A 24120-nucleotide genomic window follows, 5' to 3' on the forward strand; every position below is an offset into this window, starting at 1 on the left:
AGCTTTTTCAGCATCAATTGAAAAATGGGTGGGATTGTCAACTCTGCCGTCTATGGATGCTATTGGGTTTAAGGTTTTATGGATTTTGTCAATGCCCTGCCGGCCCTTCGCGTACCCTACTTGGCCATTATGAACAAGATGGGGCAATGTTTTGCTTAATCTGCTGGCTATTATGCTAGCATAGAGTTTAGCATCTACATTGATAGGAGTGTAGAGAAGGAGCCAAGTACCCCCACCTCAACCGCCGCGCCTATATTGCCTATATGTTGGGAACCAGAGTCGGAGACACGTGCAGTACCAGTGAAAATACTGATATGGAAGAGAAACCTGGAAGCAAGGTTCCCATTGAGGAAACCATACCCACATACGAGACAGTATGATGGCCATTTGAATGAAATCCCAGAAGAAGCAGGAGCAATGAATGGCAAAGAAGAATGGTGACGTTGCGCAAAGCTGAGCTGACTTACATAGAAGAGAATGCAGATATTCTATAAGGCATCAAGACATGTTGGGATCAAGATGAAGAAGCTTAAATCTTCTTCAGTTCTGTAGCATAGTATTTTTACAAGTGTACAGATGCAAAGAAACACAAGCAGACAAAGTATTCTTGAGGCTAGCTTTATAGTGAATAGATTGTGGCATGCGCCAACATATACATATATTAAAGTGAGTAAAGAATGGAAGTTTCCACTACGTATTATAGCAGAGCTGGACCAGGGAAAGAAGGCCTCTTTTTTCCAGTGTATCGCAGTTATAAAAACACGTGAATTACAAAGTTAAAGTCAGAAAGGCGAGGCTGGATGAGCCAAGAAGCCAAGGCCGTATCAGGCTGGGGTGAGCAGACATTGGATACCAATCGTGTGAAAGAACGAAAAACTCCTGTTCAGAAGGCATAGACAAAAACAAGGAAGACATCTGAGGTCTATTAGGAAATAGTATTTTAAATGCACTAGGGCTTGTGTTTTTTTTTGTGGTTTTGAGTCACATGGAAGGATGAAGTTGGACGAACATGATGCTCACCTACGCATGAGGGCAGAGCGTGCCTTCACTCCCCTGAATTCTCCAGAGCAAAAGAACACTCCCAGGGGCAAGTTCAAAGCCTTAATTGACCGCAGACCACTGAAGTGATGATAGATGAATATGCTAATTGGTGGGAAGCTATGGTTGAAGACTATCTCACCAGCACCTGGAAGCCCAGACTGCTTGCTGCTAACGTAGGTGGAAAAGTACTGACTGAGGTTAAAGTGCCAACCAATGGTAGGGAGCCGCGTGATTAAGGGTCCTGTAGTTTGTGTAGCCAATGGGACGTTGTGTATTTAGTGACATTGATAGGGACCTGTTTAAGGGGAGGGCTTAGTTGCCCCACCTGATGTGAAACCTATCTCTTTTCTTCACTCTCTTAGACTAAATTGGACCTTATACTTGGAGGTTACTTAAGGACCTATCACAATTGCCACTAGGTTTTTGTAGTTTGCTACATAGGATGACATTAGTAATACGTAGGTCAACTTCATCAATGACTATTTTTTGCTATAAAAGAATGATTTTTTAAAAATGCATTGAGATCTTGCGCTGAGACGTCCGTTGATGTCCGTAAAACTCCCTGTTTTAGATAATTGATATTAAAACAGTTATCCTTTTGCCAACTACCTGAGTCATGTTGATTATTGATGTTTGAGTAATTTCTGCATCCCCATTCATCTCAAGGGTATTGCTACCTTGTCTTAAAGGGCTGTTGGCCTCCAGTTCACGAGATTGTATGATGGGAGCTGCGGGAGCTGCACTCAAATGTATCTCTAACCTCCCTTGGCAGGAACTATTATTCCGGGACAGCAAGGCAACGAAATTTAATATCCCAACTGCCCCTGTTTTAGCTGGACCTGAAGCCCAAATCGCAACCTCCCAAATGTCTCCCTTTATGTGTTACTCTTCCCCCATTCCTAAATTTCATCTCCTGAACAAACCGCATGTCTAATTTATATTGAATACATTCCCTCATGAGCATAGGAAACTTCTGTGGCGAGTTTAAACCTTTAACGGTGAGCGACCCCAACTGAATCACATCATCCGCCATCCAGAACTAGGCTGTGCAGTAACCAGACCTCAAGTTGAGCCCCGCAGCTCGTGTACTGATCTGTGAATTGGTGCTACTGTGTAACCAATGAAAACCCCTGAAATGTCTGTCCTTGCTCTACAAGCCTGAAATATGGAGAAAACCACCCACCGTAATTCCACCCCCCTAAACATGAAATGTTCATCCCCATTTTCCTCGTAATTGGAGACGCCCTACAACACTAGAGCCGCACAAAGGGGGACCCATGCTACAACCACTTTAATCTTTAAATTGGCGTTTTTCTCTGCAATCGTGACTTTGTATCGATGGACCTTCTATCAGTCACATCATTATAGTCTGAAGGTGGTAAATTTTGTCATCTGCCCCGTGTTGCTCGAATTTTGAATTTTGGGAACATCTGTTGCCCAGCGCTTTGTCAACAAGGCCGCCAAGAAAACCTGCTGCCTTAATTTTTCGCCAAGTCTACGAAGTGTTAAAGCGCTTGTATTTCCGGGAGCCATAAGCACAGCCTATTCTTGGTAAGGGCTGCTCAGTTTCTCTGTTATCCCTGCTGACGCCTGAGTTCTTTCCATGTCGACACCTCTTGCTTCTGATTTCAGGCGCTCCAGGGCTCTGCTCGCCTCTTCTCCTGACACTATTCGATCTTTGCCACTGCGTTCGAAATCTAATGAGAAGGAAAATCCCCATGTATAGCATAGTTTTTGCTCTTGTAGGAACACTCAGTGGTTGACAGTCCTTTCTCTTTGACAGTGTGAGGGCTGACAGATCTTTGTAAATCCTCACACGTGACCCTTTGAAGTAAAAGTATTCCATCTCCCTTGCTTTCTGAACGATCTTCATCTTTTGTCTGAAATAGTGGCATTTAGCTAGGACAGATCTCTGGCTGTTTGGCGGCTCTCCACCTTTATGGATCCTATAAAACTCAATGTCTGGCATTGGAGGGGTTTTAAAAGCCAGATTATTAGTGCTTTTACTCGCCTCTCCAGTGCTTTTGCCGATTTTTCCTGGTATTTCCTTCGTTCCCATTATGCGTATGTTGGACCGCCGTTCTCCATTTTCCAGGTTGTCAAGTCGCTAGGTCTGTTTCTCTTTGCTCTAGATCTTGCAAGCGCCCTTCCGTCGTCTTCACCACAAGGTCTGCCGATAGCTGATAGTGTTCCAACACCTCAATTTTGTCCTCTCCTTTGTCCATCCTGGGTTGCAGTTCTGTTACTGCTTCTGTGATGCTTCCTTTCATAGCTCTAATTTCCTCTAGCAGCAAGCGGAGATCAGATTTGGTGGATGTTTCCTGGTCTCCACCTGGAATGAGCAGTGAGTCTGAGGGCGCACGCTGTTCCACGATGGTGGGTTGTGACGGTAGCTTTGTAGTTTGGTTGCTGTGCTGGGGTCCAGTTTCGCTGATATCCTGTAAATTGCTTATTGCAGCTGCGTGTAGGTTGTTAGTTTCGCGGTTGGCCTTTTAGCACCCTGCCGCAAAACCAGTTGTGGACCGATCCGTTCAACTTTTCTCCATGCGTCTCACACCCTGAGGAATGTTGCTCTACTGACCTGCTGATGACCTGCGCAAGACAGCCAGCAGACGGATTCCATGTTTCCGTACGTGTTGCTTATTCCTGCCGCACCAGCGTGGGGACAGATGACCTGAATTTTCTTGTGTCCCGTTCCACTTAATTTCTTTTATTTGCCTTTCTTTCTTGTTATTTCTTCTTCTTTTGCACTTGTATTCTCACGTTTGGTTTTATGTTCTCTTGGCTACTGCCACTAATGCTGTGCTAATTGGCTCCAGCAACCATGTTTGCTCACATTTCCCCTAGTCATGTCTCCCAATGATGTACTCCTGGTGCTGTCTCGCCGCGGTTGGTCACTTATTTCTAGCGGACTTGCACCCACAGCCTCACGCTATCGTGAGTATTCAGCCCGTCCACTCTGCTGCCGGGAGGGGGCGTGCTCCGGTCGCTGCGTGTTACCCAGCACGGATCTAAGCCCTCCCGCTGGTGGCACGAGCCCGGCACCTGCCAACCACACTAGATCCTCAAGCGTTTCTGACTTTTGGCAGCGCAGTCCCCTGCCCACCGGACCAGGGCAACAAACTTTGCCCGCACTGCCTGTTTGATTTTGGGCGAGTGGCTTGGCTGATCCCAACTGTTTTTAGTGGCTGGCCGATTCCACTCACCGGCTCGGCGTCAGGCCGGGGCCTACTCCTTTCTCCTATGGGCAGCTGCGCAAGTGGGGGCCCATGGTGTGTCGGGCTGAGCAACCGATCTGCCTTCCATGGGCAGGCCACGTCTAGTTCGGCTTGCGTTTGTGCATTTGCTGTGCTCCTTTTCTTTTTGAGCTTTTTGACCTTTCGGTAAGTCATGTTTTTGTTACACTGCCATTCCGTTGCTTTCTACGAGGGAGACTAAGGCTTAAGCAGCCATTACTTCTGCGCCCCCTGGTGGCCTCCCATTAAGTTTTCGTGTGTGTGTGTGTGTGTGTGTGTGTGTGTTGTATTTAATTGGCACCAAGCTTAGAATCGGTCTGTGCAAGGGCTGTTTACGTGTCAACTACTCGGTTCGTATGTGTTTAACTCAGCAACCATCCTTGGTAGGATACCACAGTAATGGTGCGAGGCAGAAATTATTCCTATATTTAAAGGGGGCAACCGCACTCATTCCGGGAATTATAAACCCATTTCCCTGCTGGATGTAGCGGGCTAGATATTTGCTGAAGTCCTGCTGGGTCGCTTGCAACCGTGGCCCAGCGAAAATGATGTAAGCAACCATTTGCAGTCTGGCTTCGAGCATCGAATATGTGCCGTGGATCAGAGCTTTATATTGAGCCTGATATTGGATAAATAGTTTTCCTTCAATCAAGACAAGATCCATGCAGTTTTGGTAGACCTACGAACAGCTTTTGTGTCCCTCGCAACCTTCTCTAGCAAGCACTCCTCTCCACCATCAGGGCCCTCTATACTGGTAACAAGGCAACAGTTAGGTGGGGTGTGGGAGGAGAAGTAACACAACTTTTTAGGATTGAGAGGGGGGAGGGTTTGCCAAAGTTGTGTTGGCCCCACTTCTCTTTTGTATAAAAGGTCTGAGGAGTTGCTCACCAATTGCCTTGACCTGCACACATTTTCCATTCACAGGTTCCCCGCATTGTTTTGCGCAGACGATGGTGATCCCATCAACTAGCCCAATGGGCTTGATGCACAATCTGGCTCTCTTTGAAAACCAGTGCAGGGAACTGGGACTGATGATCAATGAGGACAAAACTAAAAGTATGGTGTTTGTGCACAAGATCTCTTAAAGATCGAAGTTAATGTTATCATCTTGGAGCAAGTTCGTTCATATGATTACTTGGGCACATGGTTTGATGAGAACTGCTTTCGGTTGGGCCATCGTCTGAAAGCCACGTTCACCTTGGAAAAGTACAGTGATCGAATTGGAATGTTCTATGCTACATATGGTAGAGGAGCTGTGTCACCTGCCCTCCATTTATACAGGGCACAGGCTGTCTCTGCAGCCACCTACTGAGCCGAGCTGTGGGGGTCATACTAAAGCTCCCCGTCTTAGTGTGGCAGCAAACTTCATTAGAACAGTATTGATGCAACCTTGGAACATTACTGTTGAGCCTACGCTGGGAATGAAATCTCCATCCCATTGCCGAGCCTACGCTGGGAATGAAATCTCCATCCCATTGCCAGTGTAGCAGGGTTGAAGCCCCTGTCATGTTGGATACGGATCTGGTCCAACACCAATCTGTTGAAATATCTAGCTGCTCTCAAAATCTGGTAAGCCTGACTGACTCAAGTTCACTCCCCTGATTTAGGTAGGTGTGCTCAGAGCTCAGCAGTCTGCATTTCAACAACTTCTGGAACTCCTGAATCCATCAACATGTCTGCAAAGAATCTACAAGTACGGAAGCAATCCTGAGCCAAATGAAGGCTGCATGCATGCAGTTGAGTACTGGCTGCATCTATTTAAGCCTCAAAACTGTTCCGGGCTTTGAATTGTATCTGGATGTGATTGCCCAGGGTACACTTAAGCATTGCACACCCAGCTTTTCAAAAATATGCTAAGATTGGCAGCCTTTACATCGAAGAAACGGTCACCCACGTTTTGTTCTGTGTTTGATACAAAGACCTGAGGGAGAGTTATCTTTTCCCACTCCTAAGACTGAACAATATAAGGAGAACAGAATTGGCATAGAGATTCTGTAAAGACCCAGGAGATCTCAATGCAGTATAATTTGTGTCACAATTCTTGCACCGTGGGTGGATTAGGTGTCGGGGGGGGGGGGGGGGGGTGGGGGGGCGTTACACAAGGCACCCAGGTAGGTTTGGGGTGACTGTGCTCATGTTGATCGGACAGGCAAGTGCATAAAGCAAGAGGCAAAACAAGATGGAAGACTAGACAAGGTAATTCAGAACAACGGAACAGAAGAAAGGGCAGACCTCAACAGTGAACAAGAAGGGATGGTAACCATGCACTGGGCAAACAGTGAGGAATGCCACTAGGGGTGTATACACAGGTTGGACTAGAGACTACCCACAGATATAAGGGAAGCTCAATGCCTCTGTGTAAGTTACTTTTTCAGGCACCACACCCTGCATGCCTATGGAAGGGGGCCGCAAGAGTGGCTTCTGTGTCTGGACCCTAGGGCACAAACAAGGAGTGTACTTACACAAGACAAGCCGGTATGGGTCCAGCCGGAATCTACAGTGTATGCCCTCTGTGGGAACGGACCGCAACACACTGTTACATTAAATTCTCTATAGAATACAAGTAAAGAGACAAAGGAAGGGACAGATTACCTGCTGGGAAACTCAGCAGCCAAACTCTGAACAAAGGAATAATAGAAGCATGAGCGAGGACAAGAACGGTAGCAGAAATATCTAGGGAAGAATAGGCAGTCAAAGTAAGCAAGGTTCAGGACAGAAACCAGGAATGAAAGAGGTAAATCAAGTAGAGTAGAATCTAAGTGCAATGGTACAGGAGACTGGAACTGCAGACCAGAAACTAAGGAGAATCAAGGAATGGGGGACTGAACTATAGACCCGGAACAAGAAAACTCAGGACTGGACTAGGAAAACAAGAACTGAACAGCAGACTGGTAACCAGGAATTCAACATGGAATTCAAGGAACTGTAAATCTGGACTGGGTTAACCAGGGCAGGACTGCAGACCGATACCAAGGAACCTCGTGACTGGAAACTTGGAAGCTAAAGCCAGCTAACAGACTATGGGCATAGAACAAGGGTCTGCAGGCAGGGGACAAGATAATAGGTGGTAGAGAGCAAGGGGCTGCAGAGGGGGATCAGGGCTGCAAGGCAGGGAGCACAGGGCACTGGAGCAGGTTTTGACAGCAAAAGCTCATGGCACAAAGGGCTTGGAGCGAACTCCATGCAAGAGCCCGGTCCCCGCAGGCAGCTACTTAAATACTGACCTGCCATGTACTGAAGCAGGCTCATTAGCAGCACCTGGAGCAGCACACCTAACGGTAATTGCCCCCCCCCCCCCACCACCTGGTCCTGGGAAAGTGAAAGCAGCAGTGATCTCTATGGCTTCTGGGGTTTGTAGTTCTACGACTGCTGCATAGGAATAGCCAGGGAATGGGCACTGCCACAAGGTACATTATGCGACATGTAGTTTGTGAAATTAAATAAGGAAGTTCCAAAGTCTTGCAAACAGAAAGTAACGACAAAAATATGAATAGGTATTGTCCAGGGAGAGTTACCGAGATGGAGTCCCAAATAGTCCACAATGGGTGCCAATTGGTGCGCCAGCGCAGTCGTGACGGGAGGACAGAAGGTATTGAGTCAATGTTGTTAAACTGAGTTTATATCCTGTTGCCTCTAGCCGAATCCGTTCTGCAACAGCATGCCATGTACACATATTGCACTTCATGATTACAATCCATTGGGCCTCCAATGCATTTTATGGCGTTATGAGGTTTTATCAGATGGTTTATCATTAGTCAAACCTTATTTCGTGATGTGATTGAGTTTTAATGTATTTTATCGCCTGGTTTTAATGTTGTCAACGTTTTATGCTTTTATGGTGTACGCCAAATAAAGTTTTGTATGAACAACATGAATAATATTGAAGTAGAAGATCCGCCAAAGTGCCGCAGACCATGCAGATGGCAGCACAGCACAGTCTAAGTCCCAGTAACATAACTGGTGCCTCATTGTACTATCCCTGGGAACTGTTTTTACATTTTATTCGTGACAAACGCTGACCAGCGGTAAACGAGTCTGCAATTGTTGGTCCTCCCTTGAGACATTGTACACTGAATCTTTATGGCCCAAGTAAGACTGTGTTCAAAGGCGCAGTTGTGCTACCTGCATGGCCCGAGTCCAGAGAATAACGGTTTTATATTTAACACTTCAAAGTCTGCTCCACGGAAGGGCAGGCACCGTTGCACCCAAGAGCAGTCGTCGGGCACGCATGTGGCTCTGCAAGAGAATAGATGATGGTGGGTGTTTTAGTGAGGTTAGGATGGGTTCAGAACCACAAGGAACTGGTGTCTGTGTGCATTGTTTTGCATGTTGGAGTTGGTTGAGAGGCCCAGCTTCTTGTAACTGTAAGGGTAGGCTCAGTGCCTCAGATCTGTGCTAGTGTTTGTTGTGTGGGTCGTATTAGGTTAGTGTGGGGTTGCGGTCATACGCACTGATAATAAGGGGGTCCAGAGTGGCGGATTACTGTTCAGTGTTCTATTGAATTGTGGTGTTGTGCTTTTGTGTAGTGTCAATGGATTTATGCACTGTGTATGGTCCCTCTAAGGCTATTTCTAGAGTCTCGGAGGGATGGTTAATTGTGTAATGTTGGAGGAGAAGGAAAGGGGGGTGTGGAGGGATCGGGTTAGTACATCAGTTATTTGACGATGCCTGGAGTGGGTCTCCGGTTGCCGCTCAATGGTACCTTCCAATGTTCTTTGTTGTGGTCTGTCGGCCAGCCCTGCCTCCCCGCCACCACTTCCTTGATAACTTGAAGTGGTGCGCGACCTGGCGATCCTAGTTATGTAGGTGAGTCAGAGTTAATGCGTTCACAGATCTCTAGTTTTGTGGCATAAGGCGAGTGTTCGGGTGTACTGGTCCTCATTGGTTTTGCTGCTGTTATTTGTGACATCATCCCTAAGTGTTTCTTTTGGTCCCCAATGTTTTGCTGCTTTTTTTCCCCTTTGCGCTTGTCATTGTCGGTTGAATAAGCAGATTTTTAGCCGTCATGCCAATTGAATGCTGCTTGTTCTAAAATGCAAGACCCTGCTGCTTTTTTGTTTTATGAAGCTGCCAAGCGTTTGTAATGGGTTACATATGAGTTTAAAGAATGAAATACCGAAAACGCACTTTTTTTTTCTTTAGTAATGCCCCCCACCTCCCTTTCCCAACGCTTTTAACACCACCCAGAACCACCGTCCACACTTTTTTTTACCCCTTGTCCCCAACCTCCATATATTTATTTTTCGGTTATTTTGTTTATTTTCCTGTGTAATCACTGCATCCCTTCTAATACCTTATTTGTATTATTTCTTTCAGACATTTGTTGATAATGGTCACTCAAGGTCGCGCTAGGACTAGTTTCCTGTGCGTTTTTGTCTCTGCATTCTGGCTCGTTTCGGCTCAAGAACACGTGCATCCTGACGTGCAGGAAGGGAACCGTATGAATGCTCGACTCGACCGCAACATGGTGCAGGATAAAGAGTAAGCTGCAGATGGAGGTTGTGCATGTTCTCTGCCCCCAGTGGCCAAGTACTCCATTCAAATTAATTCTACAGAGTGCTGAAGTCCAAGGCCCGGGTCACCAGATAGCAGGCTCTCCTGGCAAAAGACAGCTGGGCAGAGTCTGGTTACCGCACAGCGACGCCTCGGTGGGTAAGCAGGGAGAGCAGGCGGCACTGGAGAATCCCACAACGGGCTCAGCTACCTTTCCCTTTTCTCCCTGAAGTTAGTGGGAGTTTGTTGTGGGGTTATAGTGGGATTTCTGGATCAAGGCCTTGCTGGGATAGGATCAGCTCTGCTTTGGCCTTGCTGGGTTAGGATCAGCTATGCTTTGGCCTTGCAGTAGAGTCTGGAATCTTGCAAAGGTGGATCTGGAATGTCAGGATACGCAGGCGCTGGAAATACAGGAGAGAGTGTAGAGTTCTGTCATCCACCCTTATTTATAAGCCATAGTGACGACATAGGATTATATGGTGGGGCAGGCTTAGCTGGGCATGCCTCTAAACTGGATTGGACAGGGGTGATTGCTACCGTCTTCCTGTCAGCTGGTTGGACTTTTAGCGACATGCCATCAGCTTTATGATGTGGGTTTACTATGTCCAGAACCTCCCGCAGTTAATTTTGCCACAACTGAGTTTTGACATAAATGGCACATTTTTACAGTTGTGGCATCTTAACCAATTACATAGGCAGATCACATATTTTATGCAGAACATGGCAGTCCAATTCTTACGGTTGTAGGACTTTGTTTCACCTGTATAATAGTTTTTCGCAATTTTCAGTGATAAATATTCTACCTAAAATTCTATAACTTTATACATGGGTAGAGATTTATCATAAGGCATGTAAGTATTGAATTTCACAGTGGCATCATGTACACTTTCCTCAAACTGTCCAATTCTCTGCCATTTCTGTTCCCAATATGGCAGTGAAGACTACCACGTCTTAATTTAAAAACCACAAAATTACATTTAAACTGTTTTTACATTCCTGCTAAATCCTGTTGCAAAGATGAGTCTTATAAGTTTATTAATAAAATAGACTTTTGAGGAAAATGGTCTGCCTTTGTCCTCCAAATATGGTCATGTACTTCCAGGCTGCTGTTGAGTTGGCTTTGAAGCTCCCAGTAGAAGTCGCAGGGACGTGTGATTTCCTTTTTCACATAAGTGTTCCAGAATCCCTATTGTAAGATGCCTCAGCCCAGATAAAGGTTTGATGCCGAGGCTGTTCAGTGCTTTTGGTCCATTTAAAGTTTTCCAAGGTAGCAATTGGCACTCGTGTGTGCTACAATCTATGGTGGCTCCTTCTTTCGGGGGGTTAGAGCCACTCCAAATGCCCCTTGAGCCATGGGAGAAACTTGTTTGGCTAGTTTTCAGAAAGCAGCCCATGTCTTTATTTCTCATTTTATTTTGTTTTAAATCAAAAGCAAGCCTGCTGAATAAAACATCCCATATGTTTCCCAGCACAAGCCCCCCAAAAACGGGGCCTTCTTTCAACATTACACTCTTAAAACGGGCATTTTTCCTTATTTACAAAAGCACCAACACCTGCGGAAGTCTGCTGGGCTGACCATTTCAAAAGGTTTTCTCTCTTAATTTCCCACATTATTTTGCAGCCCTAGTCATTTTCACTTATACAACAATCTGTTTAAGATATGGGTCCACTAAAATGGACGTCAGCCCTGAGAGAGTCTCTTTTGCAGCATTGATATTTGACATTTTGTAACAAAAAAGTTAAGCGTTTTCCTGTGCGGCTGAAAATAAAGCTTGTTTTGATTTCTCAGATTTGGCTGACACAGCCTTTCATACAGGGGTAATGTTCTATTTTGCTGGAGCACAATATGGATATGGGTGGGCATAGCAGGGTCTTGCTGATAAAAGTAGTGTGATGATGAAAATAGCATCAGGGCAGAATCCTTTTCAATGTAAAATATTCCCTTTTCAATGGGAACTTTTTGCAAGCAGCAGAGCAGCGCTTTTTTTTTTCCCAATAAGCTTCTTTTGGTGTACTCAAGAACACACACTGGCACCTTTCTCAGTGTGCTTCATGTTCCAACTCGCTCAATAGGTGTTTGGAAAGATGGTGCAGCCATCATTTTGCAGCTGTAAAACGCAGTTTTGATGCAGGACAATGGTGCTCCAAGGATCCAGCGCAACCATTTTTCTGTTGACTGCAGAAGCGCAGCTTGATTATGGACAGGAATTCTGATGAGTGGGTCAATGTAGTCCACAGTGTGAGATCACACGCATACGTACATAAAACATCATCATCAACCACATAATTTGTTACAATCCTGCTGGTGCACACAAGCTTAGTTAAGACATCATGCTAGGACGCTCCTCACCAGTTGGAGCTTCACAAAGTAAACGTCTCCCAAAACAAAAGCGCTAGCACTCATACAGATTTCCAATACTTAAATCCAAAACTTAAATCCAATAAGTTCAGATAACGGACAAAGTTCAAATCAGTATTTCGAAAGGATTACATTCCTCACAATGGATGTGCAACATAAGAGCATCCACTTCCTATCTAGAGCTACTAAGTGACAAATGATGGTGAAAAAGGTAAATAAATCCTTATAGCCAGCAATTCCAATCTAATGCTATTACTCACACTGTAATGACTAGAGATGTTGGATATAGTGTTATGTAGTGTATTGCAAATACAATGGGTATAATCCCGACTGGATATTGGCAACACTATTGGAGCCTATTGGCATGTAGTCCAGAGTAAAATTTACTTGAAGTCAAAGCTAAACCATCATAAGGACATTCAACCTATGATTTGTGTGATATGAACATCATATACTGATCAAATAAAGTGTTTATTGTTCAGAGTTAATCTGTGCCAATACTTTGAGAGTTGTTAGAGAAATGCAAAAACTAGGGGTGATTGAGCACCACAGCGAAAAATTGGACATGTATGAGTCAAAATGTGTTACTGTAAACTGGCTGTTCTCATGCACAAACAATTACAGGATTCACTTTGGCATCTTTATCCTAAGAACACATGCATCTCGTGCTCAGAATTGAGCCCTACTGGAACACACCAAAGATTACATATATATTTTGCCTTAATTTGAGTTGTAGGTCAAGATCAAGGACTTCAACTGTCGGACCCAGTATGTGGTCTATACATACCATTTGTATTGTCTTCTAGTGTTAGAAATGTGATCTTTAGATGGTAAGTTAAGGGCAGTTCTAAGGGCATTGTTTTGCAATGTTTGAATGTTGTCAATGATGTATTTGTTAGCTCCCAAATACAGAGCATTGCAATAGTCAAGTTTGGAGAGTATCGGGGCATTGGCAATGATGATACAGCTGGCTTGGGTGAGGAAAGCTCTACTTGCACGTGTAGGCTGTAGAGGATGCAAGAGAGTTAACTTGTTTCGTTAGTGTTAGGGCTGAATCAAGGTGAAAGCCTAATGTTTTTACTGTTTTAGAAACTGTGATTATATTGCCATCTTTGTTAAATGCTGAATAGTTGGGGCTGAGTTTTTTTAAATTGGCAGTGGATCCAAGGAGTAGGATTTCAGTTTTATCATCATTCAGGCATAGTCCATGTGTGGCCATCCATGCCTGAATGAGATATATTTTGTTTACCAAGGCCGTATCCGTATCAAAATTGCCGAAAGGGGAATGAGGATCTGAGTCGTCTGCGTAATTAGTGTAGGTGACACCCAGTCTGTCCAATTTGTCGAATAGGGGCTTGGTAAAGCTATTGCATAGAGTTGGCGAGACGCAGGAACCCTGGGGTACACCACAGGTTATTTTGATGGGGTCCACTGATTCCAATGTGGAGAAGACTCTCATCGTGCGGTTGTCCAAGAATGATTGGATCCAGGCTATGGCCTCATTTGAGAAGTGGGCAGCTGATGCCAGGTGTTTGCACAGGACTGCGTGATCCACCAGGTCAAAAGGCTGCCGACAGATCAAGGAGGAGTAGCATGGCAGTGTTTCCCTTGTCATCGAGTTCGTCAATCTGTACTTTAAGATCAATTAAGGCTGTTTCTGTGCCGTGCTGTGGTCTGAATACTGATTGGCGGGTACCTAGGAGATGGTTAGTTTCGAGAGAGTGCTGGATTTGTAGGTATGCTACTCTATTATCTTGAGGCGGATTGGTACTGTGGTGATGGGTCTATAGTTAATGGGAATGGCAGGATCTAGAGTTTGCTTCTTGAGGAGGGGTAGGACCCAGGACTCCTTTAGGTTACTTGGGATGGTATTGGAGGAGAAGGAGGCATTGATCAGTTTGGTTATGAATGGGGCTAAGTCTCTTGTGGCATCCTTAATCAGCTGGGCTGGGCAGCTCTCACCCTTACAGTTGGAGTGTTTGAGGAATGCAGTAATCTTTTCGGTTTCCAAGATGGATATTTTTTTTAATTTGAAAGGGTCGAGGTCAGGTGAGTTGAGTTGGTCGTAATGGGGATGGGGATGGAGATAAGTGATGTTTCAATGGGAGTTGAGGAGTGTTTTTTTTTTTTTTTTTTTTTTAAAGCAATTTTAGTTTTAATTTTATTTGCTAGGGCATTTTGGATGCTGGTGCACCATTGGTTGTCTTTGGCAATGTTGTCAGGTGGTGGTACTGGGGATTCCAGCTCCCTTAGGATGGTAAATAATTCTCTAGTGTTGGAAGTTGCGTTGCAGATTCTTTCATTAAAGAGATTATTTTTTTTGTGAGTAGGATTTCTTTTTTGTATTTACTGACAAAGTCTAAGTTTCAGTTTATTTTCTTCAGATGGGGTGTGGCGCCATATAGTCTCTAATTTCCTTTTTTGCATTCTTAGTTCTGAACCAGGCATTTAGGTGAGCTTGTTTACTTTTTTGAAGTTTTAAAGGGGCAATGGTGTCTAGTGCTATTTTTATAGCATTTTTGTAACTTTCGACCAGGAGCTCAGGATGCTGGTTGTTTGGAAGAGCATTGATGGTCGGTAGTAGCAGTGGCAGGAGATTGTCTGGAGTTATATTTTTTTTGGCTCTAGTGGGTAGGGGGGGGTGCCATAATTTTCTCTTTGGTGGTTTGTTTATTAAGCGTTGGTGTAAAGTTGATGAGGTAGTGGTCTGACCAGTGTTGAGGGGTAATTTTGGTGATAGCGGTATCACAATTCAGGGTGGCGACCCAGTCCAGGGTCCTTCCTTTGTTGAGGATTGGGTTGAGAACTTTTTGGTTAAAGCCGTGTTCAGCTAACATAGTGGCTATTGGAGTGGGCTTGTTTGTCATCTGGGTCATTAAAACCTAGGTTCAGGTCGCCTAGTAATAGGATTTGTTAGGAGTCTTTAGTGTTATTAGCTAAGACTGGATAGATCCTCTTCGAAGGTCCCAATGAGGCCAGGTGGCCTGTATATTAGGTAGATTGTTAGTGTGTGGCAGTTGGAGATGGGCAGTTTGGCTATGAGGGGTTTGCATGATTTGAGAGGAGATGATGTTTGTAGTCTAATAGCAAGGTCCGTTTTGGCTATAATAGCTAAACCCCCTCCTTTGCTGTTGGACGGGTCTATTCTAATTAATTGGTAATTTTCAGGGATAGCTAGGGAAAGTGCAGGGCCTGCAGCTTCGTGTAACCATGATTCGGTGACTGCCAGGAGGTCAAGGTTTTCGGATAGGAGTCTGCTATTTGGGTGGCGTGTGCCACTAAGGACCTGACATTGATCAAGGCGCTAGATAGTATGGTTACCTTGGGTATGTTTTGGATTTTTAGTGGAATGAGTTTAGGCTGAGTAGTATTGTTGCAAGATATAGTTGGGGTGGGGTTTGGCTTGGTGTACCGTGAGGTTAGTTTATATTGGGGGTTGAAAGCTTTGTTGCTTTGACATATAGGCTCATAGAGGCGGGGTAGTCTGGCTCGAAGTCTATTATTTCTGTCCATAGCGAGGCACGGTGCGTGTTTATGGGAGGACATAATGATTGCAGTGCTGAATATGGTGACGCACAGTAGAGATGGTATCTGGGTCTTATTAAGGCACATCGTAATGGGTGGTAGTGGAGAGCAAGGTAGTAGGAGTGGTTTAGCTCAGTTGTGAGAGCAGCTCAACGACTGGCAGTAAGCTGTTTCTAGCGGGCGCACAAATCTAGTAGCTATTACAAGCATGCCTATCTGAAATAACCAACTAACATTAGCATTAGACAGTCTTGTAGGTCTGCGATAACGAACAATGGGCTCTGTCAGAGGGGCATATAGTGGGCTAGATGGGCTGGTATGAAGTAGGCAGCTCGGTGCAGGCGAAATGGGCTAGTACACAGTATGCAGCTCAGGGCAGCACAATAGGCAGGCAAAATAGGCTAGTAAACAGTATGCAGTTCAGGGCAGGTAGAGTAGGCTAGTACACAATGGGTAGAAGGGCACTGGTTAACAAATATGCATTGCACTGCTGTAGTGCTTGGTGTCAGGCAGAGAGTAAAGTGTGGGCCGAGAGTACAGTGTGGGCAGAGCAAGGGAATTCACAATACAGGAGAATGCTAGTATGAGCGTTAAGCTATAGTTAAGTCAAATGAAGCAACAAAGTCATTTCACTGTAGTGAGTTTTGGGGGCATCTTACCAGGTTACACATCAGCACGTGAGGGCTGGAGGAGAATGGGTATGAGGGCAGTAATGCTCTGATGTCTAGACGAGTACTTGTGGCGCACAAAGCTTCCTTGTGATGGTGGCCGTAAGGCAGTGTGTGGTGGCAAGCATGAACGGGATGTATGGGCAAACAGTAATTAGCACAGTGAACGCAGTAGGTGACTGTGTTCAAATTATCAGTCAAAAGATCACAAAAATGGGGGGGGGGTAGTCTAACACAGATAATCCTAGTGATCAAATGCATCAGGCAACAGATTTACAATAAGTTGGGCTACTATTCAAAGTAGTGCAATGGCAACGCATTACAAGAAAGCAACAGAGGCCAAATCAGTACAAATTGGTACAGGGCTATTAGGTACGAGTAATCGTACTAGTTAAAAAAGAAAAATGCATAGGAGAGTTGGTAATACGTAGCGTACATAGCAGTGAAGTTACTAAGCACAGGGGTACGAAAACATGATGCAATGCAGCAGGCGGCTAGGACTGTTAGTGTTCTCACATAGGTCCCGAAGGAAGGTGCGCCATATATGCATATTTGTGGTTTTTCCTGTAATTATGGATAAGCACACAAACAGTGGGTATACAACGTCATAAGGTTGCTAAGCGTAACGGACTAGGCGCAGAGATGCAGCTGTTATACAGGTTAGTGGATACATTGGTTGTTGGGAACAGTGTTATAACTACCATGAGTAATCAAAGGCAGCAGATAATGCAGCAGGTCTCAGGGTAGAACAGTAATGCAAGTAAAGTAGTGCAATGTATAGGCTAGACTTTTACTTAATATAGGTTAGGACAGAGACCCCAAGTGGGGCAAATATTAAGGACATGGTAACGTGGGTATGCACAGAGAAACCATTTTGGCGAGTGGCCGGAGGCAAGAGTTCAACGATTCGGGGGCTGCCCAAGGGAGGGAGTACCATAAGTCAAGTGCATTAGATATCCTTGTGTTCGGGAGCTGGCGTGATGCTTACCGGTAGGAACGTTAGTAGTCCATATGAAGAGGGGCGGCTGATCTGGGGGCAAATGGGTAGAGTTCCTAGTCCTGGCCTCTGTCGACTCTGGACAGGCTCGGGACAGGGGATGAGCCTTGTTGTGTGTGCATTTGTGGGTGGGCCGGCGTTCGCCTGCCGGCGAAGAATTGGTTGTGAAAAGGGGCTACGGGCCAATCACAACCAAATCACTAATTGTGTTCAACATAGGTAAGCAGTGACACTTCAGTAGGAAATCGTTCTGGTGATCAGGTTATTATTCACCTTTGCGTTGAGCCTGAGACTTCGTTTTCTTTATGTGCATTGCAGGTATTTGAACCTGGTATTTGATGACTGTTGAGTCACCTCTTTTATGAGCCCCGGGATCTTATACGTTTTTGAAAACATGGCCTAACGGGTACAATTTAAGTGAAGGAAAGACACTACACCTTGTTAAGAGGATACGATCAGGACTTGTGGTAGGGGATTCCACCAAATCTGACAGATTTCGGAATTGAATTATTGCTCACCATTATACAGGGATTCTTTCAGGAATCATCACCTGTAACTGTATACAAACAGTACTTACCTTAAGGACACGTAGAAGCAAGTTACCTAAATTGGGAAAACTATGTTGGTGGGTTTTCATTTCAGGTTAAAAGAACGATTTTTCTTGTTATGGATGGTGCGAGCATTGCACATACAGATGTTTAGTGTTTTCATTTTGTGACACCTTTCCAGATTCTATGTTAATTGTGGCAAACTATTTGAATATGGCTACACTTCAAAGCCATCCTGGTGAACTGTGTGGTCCTATCATCACCAGGGTAAATCCACTTTAGATCACTGGCAGTAGCCAGTATATAGCATTTCATCAGATGGATTATCTCGTTTTATTTTAAATTAAGGTATGCTTATACAGATATTCATATTTCCTTTTATGATTTAGAACCTGATTATTCAAGTTATTTGTGAGTTTTTGTCCCGTACACAAGAGAGATATTGTCACTTGGTTACACAGGTGTGGTGCCTCACGCTTCTTGCCCACTTTTGGTGGCATGTCCTGCAATTTATGTGCACCTTGGGTGTACTTTTACATATTTAGGAACTATAGGTGACGCTAAGGCTCCAGGGTCATTTGAACCCTCATTTAAATAGAAACTGGCAATTCACTCATGTAACCTTTTAGGAAGAAAACAAATCTACCCTAACCAGTTACCAATATTCCCACGCTTTAGGGCTAGCTCGCTTGACTCAATGGGTCTAATCATGTACACGATGTGACTGAACATTGTTTTTGTCAAATATTTCCTGCACACGTTCGCCCCTTCTGATACTGTCTCACTGTATGGTATGTAACCATCCTCATGTAATTTGATTTTGACATATTATCTGCTTATAGTTTTTGTGTACATGCTATATGGTCATGTTATGGCAACCTCACTTGAATGTATCATCACTTTTGTGTAATGTGTGTTTTTCGTGGTCTAACAGCCTTGAGGACGACCGACTGGTCGAAACACGCGTCGGCTGTATCAATAAACCAGATTTGTCACATGAGACTAGTGTGATCTGCATGCTACATCATGACCTATGGACTCTACTTATTGCTGTTAGGACAAGAAAAATTGGGTTCTCAGCGTGGATCGGCAACACCCACTTTTATTGCATGTTCATATTGGCTGGGGTTCAGGGGGACCTCCTATGCTGATCCTGCTGCACTTGACCTAAATTTAATGCTGGAAAGACTAGCACATCCTATTTTTGTTACTTCCCACAGTTTTTCATTTCATCTAGACACAGGTCACTTTAGTGGTTGAAAGGCTTACCTGCAAGACCCCTCGGTGAGTGGCCTATGACATGACAAAGAAATGTCCTGTCAAGCTCTTGGAGATGTGAGTGGTCCGATTGGCTTTGGCAACCATGAGCCCTTCCATTAGGGGCACGATTGTTCAAATTCTGACCAATTGCATTTGCCTGCAATGTCCTCCCTTCACGGAAGCCTCTTGGGAAGGCAAATCGACAAGGCAAAAAGGTCTGGGTACCACAGACTCCTTGCACAACCCGGGAGATAAGAGCATAATCCTGATGCCAAAGCATCTCCTCAATATAAAAGCAACAGGAAGGACTAGAAAGGAAAGCAAGACTAGATGGCAGTCCCAGACCACAGGTCATTGCCAAACACTGACTTGAGATAACAATATTTCCTGGAGCAAGAAGGCCCCCCACATGGGACAACCTTCACCCCCTCCCAAAGCATATACCACTTGTGTGATGTTGAATCTAGCTGGACCTGCAAACTCCACCTGTTGGCTCCAGTTGTTGCACGTTCACTAAGCTTCCCCTGTTCGGGTTCACACTGTCTGCTTATCTAGTTAACTATGAGGAAGCTCCCACTTTGTGTGCACAGTCGGAGCAGCAACACCAGGTTTCTAACTTCCTATAAGCGTTTACTTTATTCTGTGCTTCACACAGCATCTGAGCCAGTGCATAGCCAGGAACACTTGATGACAGACCGGAGAAGAGAGACTGGTACGCAGCACAAGCACTCTGCTGACTTTAACACTTAGATAAGGTAATTGACGCATTTGGGTGCCCTAAGCTTTTTCTTGATTTGTTTTTTTTTAAATTTATTTATTTTTTCTGTTATTGGCCAAGGCCAGTTTGCACATTGGTTCATTTAAGTGCCAGTTGGTGGCCATTTCCACTTTTAAGGGAATGCTGGAGGAAGTTTCTAGTTTTCCATTCTGACATTAATTCTGTTTCTAAGGGGCTGTAGAATTCTTTACCACTGAAACCGTTTGATATGCCATCTAAGGGCTTAAGTCTTGTTATAGCTTGTTTGTTGGTGGCTGCGTTTGAGCCTTGGCATTCTTGTCCACTTGGTTGATTTCCTTTAAAGTTGTTGTTAAAATATTTCCAGTTTTTTTTTACCCTTTTAGCTGGTCAACAAAGTGAGTAATGGGTTATGGGCCGGCCTCCTTTTCTGGCTTTCAAGAAGGAGAAGCTCATTGTTTAAATAGCATTGTGGATAGCCCATGGAGTAGGAGCTTGCCTTTGTTGGGGGCTATCCTCGACTTCATAAGTGCTAAACCTCCTAGGTCTATGCATGTATGACCATTAAGGTGGCCTGTCATTCCTGCCTATAGTGGAGTCAAGAGTTTCGTCTTTAACAAAAGATCCTGCTACCAGTTTTCTTTCTGCCTCCACAGCCTTGAAAGGTAGAGGAACACTTCTGAATTCTTAGGATCTAAACTGCGGGAGTGCTGCCAAGCTTTGTCTTCTTTTCTGGACATAGAAAAGTAAGGTGGTTGACAAGCCGACTAATCCTGTGCTTCAAAACACTCTTCAAGCTTGCTCAGGAGGCTGTCTTTTCGTTTTAATTTGTTTGCATTCTATGAAGCACCAGGCATCCAGTAGGAAAGCCATTTCACATCACTCTGGGCAGGGAAAAGGGCATGGAGTCGCTGGTGGTGGATGTGTTGACGGCAGTGGGGAAGAGCAGAAGGAAAGCATCATAGACTTAAGCCCAGAGGCTGTGGATCAATGGGTCGATGCCATGGATGCAGTGCTAATTGAGATGTAACTCCACGGTATGTTTCTACTGCTGGGGAAATTGGGTTGGGGAGGGGTGGTGTTTAAATGCATCAATCAAAAGCAGATCCACTGGACAGCAGCCCTTGTGAACTACCATAAGCACACCACGATGTGTCTCCAGTGGGGTGGGATGCTCTATGTTCTGCAGAGGAGGGTGAGGCTACGGAGGGTCACACGTGCAGTGTTTAAAGGAGAGATAGATGACTTGCATTAGTCCGAGGTCCTCTCTATGGAGAAATGGCAGGATGGACATCTGGAGATGGGTGGGAGTCCAGGGGTCCATTGTTTCATATTTGACAAGTGGTAACTTGTGTCTTTATGTCTTTCATCCATGATCGCTTGCATTTCTCCCTCTATCCATGCCAGTCAGGGTTTTGGGAATATTTCAATCTGTAGGCGAAAAGTATCCATTAGAAGAACAAGTTTTTTACTTCTGTTAATGTTCCATAAAGGCAATATGTTATTCCTCCCTAATATTCTTCAATGACCCTGCCACCACTACCCCAGTGTCTGATTTTTCATAACTTAATCTGGCAGTTCTATGGTTCCTTGTCATGCCATCCCACTTATGTGCTATCACCACCACCCTTACTGAGTCTGCACAGAGCCATGTATCCTTTCATAGCTAATACAAATTGTCTAACTTCAGACTATACCTAGGGATGTTTTAATCAAACTATAATTTAGAAGTGCTGTATGCAGCCAGAGTGTGTTCCTTCTGCAACCTGACAATTTTTATGTTTAGTAATGAAATGGTGTAGGTAATTTGTTTTAAGGGATGCCTGCTCATCACTCCCCTCCCCCCTGTCAGATGCTCCAAGCCAAAATCATAGTGCACACATATGCCCATCTCCTGACCTCTCCAGCATCTGCCCTCCAGTGATGGCAGTGGCAAAAAGTCACATGTGCATTTCCGACAGCTCCTAGAACATAGTTTCAACAGCAGACATAGGTGGCATTTTATTAGTCTACACCGGATTCAAAACATAAGTTGTTCACCCTAAAAAGCCTGGTGGCACATTTAAACTGTAAATATATGTTACATCTGACCACGAAATGGACAATTCTACAGGCAAAGCATTTGGATCTCCATTACTGTCAGCTTGGTGAGCAGTTTTGAAGTAGTATGTCGTGATTTGGCTTCTCCTGGCATCCTTGTAGAATGGATGTAATGTTGACTTGACTGACAGAATGTTACTAGGCAGAATGTTGTGGTATGACTGGTGTTCTGAGAGTCAGTTGAGATGTAGAGAGAGAGAGAGAGAGAGACTCTGACTCACTCCTTAAAGGAGTGGTTTGGTGGAAAATGTGTATTGTCTCTACGGGTCGGCCATGTGTTTTTAAGCCTAAGTTGCTCGATTTTAGAAAAAATTCCTATGGACCTTATCTGAATTTTCGTCCATTTTGTGATAATCCTATCACTTGCCCCATCGCCCTGGCTGACCTGCTTTTGCGGCACTAAATCATATCCCCCGCCTCTGAGCCTGTCATCAGCAGACGCGTACCGCCCATTTCACAACGCCAAAGCACGTCTCGTGTCAACAATCGCTGCGCTTCAGCTAATGACGTGTCGCCATAGAAATGGCAAGACGCCTCTCTCCTCAATAAGTACAAACAGACCGCTTCACAACACACAGCAGCAGATTTTCGATTCCATTCCTCTCTGTGTTACTTTGAGTATTCTGTGACTCGTTTCTGTGCTCTGGTCAGCTACCTTTGCCGCTTGTAGCCCGTGTGAACACCTGTACCATCGCTATAAATTATTTTAGTTTGTTTACCACACAATGGCTACAATAATGCCCTACATGTACGAGCGTGAGTATACCGAGGAGGAACTACTGGAAAGGGAAACATGCAGAAACGATGGGGCTTCGGACGGCAGTTGGCAGGACGAATCAACGGATGAAGACACTGGACCTCGTCGCATGGACGGTGTTTCCACCTGGTGCACATGCAATCTGTGCAAGCTAATGCCAACCGAGGAGGAGAACTGCTGCTGCTGTGAAAACTCGGGATGCGTGGCCTACATTTCGGAAGGCGAGCCACGACCGCAATGCATCACAGAGCTGCCAGACTTCAGGGAAGCCTGCCTCACACGATCCGTGTTGAGGATAATGATGGTGCTTATGCACGAACTTCGCAACTGTTCGTCCTCGTAATCCGAGTAACGAGTAAGTATAATCTGCTTGTGATGCCACTACTATTTCATTGTCGTCTCCTATATCCAAAATTACATCTACATATCATTGTAACGCATGAAAGTCGTTCAGTAGTGTGCAGTGTCTAGATAGCATTTGTCTGAGCAGAATGCCATTAGTTACAAGAATTGTCATTGACAACAAACGTTTAATCAACTTATCTTGGTAATTTAAAAACAGTTTGTATCATTATTTTTCACAGGTGGTACCGGCTGGTGGCCTATCATTCCTTTACGTGGTGGCTTCACGGGAGGCTTGGACACCGCGTTCGAAGAGCAATACCTGCCTGTGCCGTTCGTGCCATAAGAGAAACTTTTCCGAGTGACAGCGGTCAGTACAGGGGATTTTCCCTCGCTGTGCTGCAACCTGACCTGTACAATGTGTAAAGTTTAGTATTTTTGTGCCATCAAAAAAAGAAACAAAATAAGACACCACATATATTTTAAACGGTTGTTTTGATTTTTTTTTTAAAATGAATCCAGTGTGTCTCCATTCAGCAGTCTTCCTGTGCCTTGTCTGCACGCCCACCGGCCCATCCATCCATCCATCCATCCACCCATCCACCCCCTCTCCTATCAAAGGCGAAGTATAACTATATAAAGTATAAAAAAGTTGTTAAACTAACAAAAACAAGTCCATAACAACAAGTCCAGTGGATGCGCACTGCCATGGTGGGCTGTCGGGGGCGCGAACGGCCAAGGTGCCAAACAGCATGTATACTTCAAAAGGTATCCCACGCCAAGGGGCCATCGCTCACATGGCCTCCTCAGACGGTGTCTCCAGGCAGGCCGCCCCTCTGCAATCCACAGAAGTGTCTCCATTCAGCAGTCTTCCTGTGCCTTATCTGCACGCCCCAGGCCCATCCATCCCACCCCCCTCTATCAAAGGCGGTTCGTGCCAGTGGATGCGCGCTGCCATGGGGGGGGGGGGGCTGTCAGGGGCGCGAACGGTCAAGTTGCCAAACAGCATGTACACTTCAAAAGGTATCCCACGCCAAGGGGCCATCGCTCACATGGCC

The 24120-nt window shown here is 45.0% G+C and overlaps 1 protein-coding gene across 5 annotated transcripts in view; it reads left to right on the forward strand.

Moving 5' to 3' along the window:
* MCFD2 (multiple coagulation factor deficiency 2, ER cargo receptor complex subunit) overlaps nt 1–24120 on the forward strand; it is a 315293-nt gene that overhangs the window by 142727 nt on the left and 148446 nt on the right. For 4 of the 5 annotated variants that reach the window (XM_069608426.1, XM_069608429.1, XM_069608427.1 and 1 more), the window contains one exon: nt 9594–9758. The exons of the other annotated variant lie outside the window; for it this stretch is intronic. In XM_069608426.1, the coding sequence (XP_069464527.1) occupies nt 9607–9758 (152 nt within the window). In that variant the 5' untranslated portion in view covers nt 9594–9606. The remainder of the gene's footprint in view (nt 1–9593; nt 9759–24120) is intronic. 5 annotated transcript variants of the gene reach the window in all.

The sequence above is a fragment of the Ambystoma mexicanum genome, chromosome 4q, assembly GCF_040938575.1.
Source record: "Ambystoma mexicanum isolate Mex_15411 chromosome 4q, UKY_AmexF1_1, whole genome shotgun sequence".
In the NCBI taxonomy this organism is placed as follows: domain Eukaryota; kingdom Metazoa; phylum Chordata; class Amphibia; order Caudata; family Ambystomatidae; genus Ambystoma; species Ambystoma mexicanum.